Source organism: Pundamilia nyererei, unplaced genomic scaffold (genome assembly GCF_000239375.1).
Source record: "Pundamilia nyererei isolate P.nyererei 1_Seehausen unplaced genomic scaffold, PunNye1.0 scaffold00036, whole genome shotgun sequence".
Lineage (NCBI taxonomy): Eukaryota > Metazoa > Chordata > Actinopteri > Cichliformes > Cichlidae > Pundamilia > Pundamilia nyererei.
Window position 1 is genome coordinate 380,751 of NW_005187437.1, and position 6,010 is coordinate 386,760.

Sequence of the window (6,010 nt, forward strand, 5' to 3'; positions counted from 1 at the left end):
ACTGTATTTGGTTTGTTTTAACTTACCACATCCTGAATTGTGCGGCTCTCATAAACACCAGTGACATCTTTGGCTGTTTGCAAACAAACTTGGTCCACGTGGGTGAGCAGCGCCACCTGGTGAACACCTAAAGAACAGAAACACACTGTTGTGATGAAGACTTGCACAGACAATGCGAATCCTTTAAAGATTGTGCTCAGTTCATTTGTTCTATAGATAAACATTTGCTCAGCTTTCTTTGTTGTCCTTCTGACCTGATGCAGCGTTCACCATCGTCCTTATACTTTTTCACTAACTCATCTACATAAGGTATTTTAAAGCGTCGCGGCGTTTTATCTCAAAACAACATCTGTAATCTCCACATTTCGACTTTTTCTTGAAATCCAGGCTTTATTCTGAAAATGATCAATAACAATCTGCTCTTAATGTAGCTCTAATACTCTGTCATACTGGACCCTATTTAAAAAAAACACACAAAAAAAAAGAAGAAGAAAAAAAATCACACAATCTAAAATGATTTCTTCTGTTATTATATGTTCACATAAAACCTGAAACCCATTTAGTTTTAGCCTAATTCATACAAAGAAAAAAATCACTAACAATGTAGAAAAAAAGAGTATTAGGAACATTATTAAAGAGCAGCTGCACTGAGGCAAAAGTCAGCTAACTCAAGCAACGCAACCTTTAACGTCAGGCTCTGTGTAAACGTGTGTCTGCGGCTCACCCAGGTCACTGATGTGCTTTCTGAGCTGTTTAAATGTGGTGCTCAGGCCTTTGGGGTAAGTTGTGATTTTTGAGGCGTCCACCACAAAGGCAACACAGTGGACTTTGTCTTTAAGGCTCGGCCTCTTCACATAGCCCACAGTTTCTGAGGCGGAGACTGGCTGGTCTGGGCTAAACTGGAAGAGAGAAAGTATTTTAAGTTATTAAAAAAGAAAAAGTATTAAAAAGAACTATGCTGTGTGCCTTCATGTACACAATTCTACATGTTGGCACAAACCATAAGGTACAGCTATGGGTAATGGTGATCCCAGTTGTTTTACTAGTCAGAGAAGTTGGGAAACTGATTTGTTTTGTTGTTTCTTTTACATCACAGGACTATATGACCAGTCAGCTGATCATCACTGTTCTTTAGTTTACCCTGATGGGAACAAATATCGGGCATTACAAAGGGGTTTGGAGCTACTGTTGACTTTCTGGGTGATTTGACGTTGCTCCTGCTCCTCATTTTCTCTGGTTGCTCCAGCTTTCTCCCACTTAACCTAGCATGCATTTCTAAAGCCAAGCCTAAATTAGCTGTGGGCATTAGCTCTGTGATGGATTAATGACATGTCCTGGGTGAAACCTGGCTCTTTCCCACTCTCAGCATGACAGGATAAAGGAGTTATTGCTGATTCATAGGGAACAAAAAGTGCGCAGCTTCACTGACAAGGACCACAACCTCAAACACAGTTAAATAAAGTTTGATAGTAGATGAATGAAAGCTGGATGGGGTGAGCGATGAACTAGGCCTGAGACCACAGTTGGAGTTAGGCCTCAATGAACATCTGAGGCCAATGAGGCAGGGTGACAAACTGAGAATGAGTGAGGCAGGATGGGGCACTGAAACGAGAACAAACAGGGCAAGGCATGCTTACCTTGTGTCCTTCAGGAACATGGCCTTTAACGACTGACAGGATGTCATGAAGAGTCAGTCCGGTCATCCCGTCTTCACTCATACCCATGGTATCACACAGCACCAGCCCAGTATGATCCTCACCCTTCTTACCCCGAATGTTGAAGGACTGCAGCTGGCACACACAAAAAGGAAGTTAATAGGACAGAAACCTAAAGTTTAGTTTCATTGACATGGATGAAGAGAGGCCTTGTGGATCCTTTCCCTTTTTGAAATGCTTAAATAATCTCATGAAACTAAATGAGGATCTCTGTGTTTATTTTTCCACTTATTTAAAATACATGCAGATGCTCCTCGTGTACCTTTTTGGTAAAACCGGATGAGAAGGAGCCCACCATGGCCCGGTTGGTGACTCTTCCGTTAAACACAGACTGGACTGAACTGATGAAGCTCGACTTTCCAGAACTGACCGGGCCCAGGAGGAGAACCCGGGCCTGAGGCACCTCCTCACAGCTCCGTCTGTAGGAGGTGATTGCCTCCATCAAGCTTGTCTTTCGCCTGGGTTCAGTGATACATTCAGTGACTCATTGTGTTTGAAAGTTTAAAAATGCACTTACTTGACATCTACTAGTTCCTGCTAGTTGATCAGGAGCTCATTGAACAGCACAACTGTACTCACTCTTCTGTCCAGTCCATGTTTCTCCAGGGAGATTCCAACTTCAGTCCTGAAAAAAAATGTAAGAATTGCGGTTTGACAAAATAGCCAGTATTTGTTGTATTTATATAAAGTTCTAACATTCATCAAGGCTAGGGTTAAAAGCAGTGGCATTCAGTGACTTCAGCAAAGACACCCCCCCCAAATAAAATAAATTAAAATAAAAAAAAAAATAATACCAAAAAAACACTTTCCTCCTGTCTTTGAAAGTTCGACTAGTATCAAACATACCATTCTGACAGCTTTTTCCTGAACTCTTCCTGGGTGTCCTCCCCTTTGACCACTCCTTCCTGGCTAAAGAATTGTAAAATTATATTACTACTATAGTTGTCATCTAACTAAACTTAGTTTTACTATTTGCTGACAATGGTAGAGGATTTTTTTCAGACACATTACTTTAGCAAAAGTAACAATAAAACACAAAGAAAACACTTCACTACACATAAAACTGTATTACTAATAACTCACAAAAAATAAGCAAAAATAATTATTCTACAGAAAAATTTAGTTGTTGTCCTTGTCTTTTTTAAAAGAAAGGGAAAAAAAACACCTTTTAACCAGCTCAGAAACACAGGCCTACATCTTAATTTTAAAAAGTGTATTAAATATATTTATTATATATAAAAATCACCCAGAACCAGTACTTTAGCAAAAGGGCAAGAGAAGGGGTACACCCTGACATGTCGCCAGTCTGTCACAGGACTAATACCCCATTCGGATTTCAGCAGCTCCGTAATCAAGCAGAGTTCATTCTGCTTCCAGAGATAATAAACAATTGTGACCACAAGATGGCAGTAATGCAAAGAATGAATGGCAACAGGCATTACAGAAGCTTCATGTCAGAATGATGTTTAAGATGAAAGAAAAACACCCTTTTCTTTGTTATGTTGTAACTGATGTCTGTTTGTAGATTTCACCAGATAAGCACTGCTTGTCTTTCTTGCCCTGATTGAATGCCACTGATTAAAATGACTTTGTAACCAAAAAAAGAAAGAACAAAATGTCCAACTTTATTACCAGAATCACTATTAATCCCTGAGGAAATCATGGATCTCCAAAGCTATTTGCACTTTGTGTAAAGACAGCTTCACAGTAGCGTGGTGAAACACAGGACTTGAGATGTTAAAGGTTTCTCATACTTATTTGGGTCTTTGACAAAAGAACTTTGTGTAAAAGGAGGCTCACCCAAGAATGTGAACTGAGGTCTTGGTTCCCTTGTCTCTGAACTATTTGTGACTTCGCTGTTATCATCTCTGGTGAGAGTTGTTGTGCCGAAAGCAGGTTGGACTGAAGTAATTGGAGCTGCTGTGAGTGTTGTCAATCCATTAGAACTTGAGGGTTTGGTTGTACTTGCTGGAGGTCCAATGCTAAAGCCACCAAAGCTAATAAGAAAAACAAAAGTACACATTAGAGGAAGACCCTTAACAAATTTAGAACAGCATGAAAATTGAAGGTTTTTAGTTTGACATGTTACACTTAAAACACAATATCAGCAACCTCAAAACATGAGTCTGAAAAGCAGAAACTAATTAAAATGTGGTGATATAGCCAGGTGCAGGTGTGTGTCACCGTCCCTGCAGCAGCCTGGAAGGAAACCTGCTTCAGATTTAGAAGCGATTTACAGAATCCAACTACTTTCTAACTTCATCTTGATGCATGCTCTATCTATGAACAGAGTCAACCTTTGGAGATGTCTAACTTCACTTTATCACTTTGCAGCCATTTAATTTCTAACATTTGTTTGTACTGCCAGGTCTTTTTTTTTCTTGCTGTTATTTGAGGGTATGACTGCTATGGGCCACTCACGTATCTTTGCAATCTTTATCTTTGTAATACTAAAAGTTAAACTTACCTGAGTATCTCTTTACGAGGCGTGGACATAACTCCTGTAAGTAGATGTTACCAGCAGCTGCAGCTCAGGACAGACCGCAAATGAAAGAGCCACTGCCTTTTGCGTAGAAAAGAAAATGAAACTTAAACTGTCACACAAACACCAGTAATGCAAATCTGAGTGTAACACGTTCGTAGGAAGGGTGTGTTGCGTTGTGGAGATGGATTGGTGCTAATAAAGTTAATGCTGCAGAAGCAGATGTGCAAAAACACAGCAAACAAACGAAAACGCAACCTCTTGGATCACACACAAAAGTAAGAAAAGAAGTAGCTAGCTGGCAAAATCTGCCTAGCAACCTAGTTACATCTTCCAAGGCTAAAACAGGCTGTTGTTCCTGCATCATCATAATAAAAAAGATCAAACCAACATCAACAAACAAGTAACCTAATTTAGCTTTTCTCTCCCTGTAAATACAGCATCTGGACCTCTAGCTCACAACACACTGTGAGACTATTTGGTGTTTGAAGGCTCAGTGACAGAAATAATAACTCCCCTCAGACACGCCTTAAACCAAAACTAAGGAGCCTTATTTGAAAATGGAAAGAGCAGAGAGTCGAGATATTTGTTTAAAAATGTAGGGAGTCAAATTAAAAGTCTATCAGAAAAAAAGACTACTCAAGTAAAGTAGGGATACCTGAAAATTCTACTTAAGTAGCCACAGTAATGAAATTTTTGTTACTTTCCACCACTGTGTAGACGTCTTCATTCAGTCAAAACTACCCCGATGGCATATTAAAAACCATTTAAAAACAACTTACATTATTATTTTCAGTTCTTAATTCCCTTCAGGCATTTGTTTCTTGAAAGAACCAAATCTAAATGTATGTTGCTACTTTGGTCTGAACAGAAAAAAAAATTGAGTTGACGTAACGATGTCATAAGTTTCATTTCCAGACAGACTGGCATAAGGATGAGCACACAATGTTTCTCCCACTCCACCAAGAATCCTTTAACACATTTGCAGTGGTTCTTTTTTGAATAATGCGTACATTTCACTAATCTTACAGACAAAAGTTTACATTAAATTCATTAAGCTCTTTAACGTTTCCGCTTTTACCTCCTGTTCCAGAAGGATAGAAGAATGTGAACAGGGATCGCGGTCCTTGCTGTAAACACACGCAGACTCCAGACAGGTGTGCCAAGGTAGTTATTTCCCCGGCAGAATTTGTTTCCCGTGCGTCGGGAGCGCGCACTGGGCACGGACAGCGAACGAGAACGAGAACGTTTAGCCTGATAAAAGGATAATCAAGTCTGTGTGTCATATAAACTTTAACACTCATTATACCACGTTCTCAACAAGTAAACGGCTCTGATAGAATCTGTTCTCTCTACACAGGAGAAGGCTGTGGGCCAAACAAGACTGGGGCAGAAAGACTTAAAAAGACAAAGATCAAAAGCAGTAACTACACTATACAGTAAAGTTTGGTGCAACAATCAGAGCAAATAGTATTTTTATGGGACGTCTGGGAACGAACACGGGGTGTTTACTTGTTGAGAATGTGGTATATTGAGTGTTAAAGTTTATATGCATCGAGTTTACACAGATGGGATTAACCTCTTATCAGCCAAAACGTCCCATCCACGTGAGAATGATAAATAATTTTCTGTTGTAACCTGCAAACTATAGATAGATAGATAGATAGATAGATAGATAGATAGATAGATAGATAGATAGATAGATAGATAGATAGATAGTAGGGGTGCAACGATACTCGTATCGATATTGAACCATTCGATACAGTGAGGCAGTGAACGGTTCGGTACGCATATGTATCGAACAATACAAAAT

The 6,010-nt window shown here is 39.5% G+C and overlaps 1 protein-coding gene across 1 annotated transcript in view; it reads right to left on the bottom strand.

Annotated features, from left to right (window-relative positions):
• The window catches only part of ifi44g (interferon induced protein 44g), a 4,502-nt gene extending 254 nt beyond the window's left edge, over positions 1 to 4,248 (bottom strand). The window contains exons 1-8 of the mRNA XM_013910108.1: positions 4,183 to 4,248; positions 3,516 to 3,712; positions 2,562 to 2,624; positions 2,295 to 2,340; positions 1,978 to 2,173; positions 1,638 to 1,790; positions 725 to 899; positions 27 to 127 (exon numbers count right to left, since the gene is read on the bottom strand). Of these exons, the coding sequence (XP_013765562.1) occupies positions 27 to 127; positions 725 to 899; positions 1,638 to 1,790; positions 1,978 to 2,173; positions 2,295 to 2,340; positions 2,562 to 2,624; positions 3,516 to 3,712; positions 4,183 to 4,211 (960 nt within the window). The 5' untranslated portion in view covers positions 4,212 to 4,248. The remainder of the gene's footprint in view (positions 1 to 26; positions 128 to 724; positions 900 to 1,637; positions 1,791 to 1,977; positions 2,174 to 2,294; positions 2,341 to 2,561; positions 2,625 to 3,515; positions 3,713 to 4,182) is intronic.
• Positions 4,249 to 6,010: the final 1,762 nt, after the last annotated feature.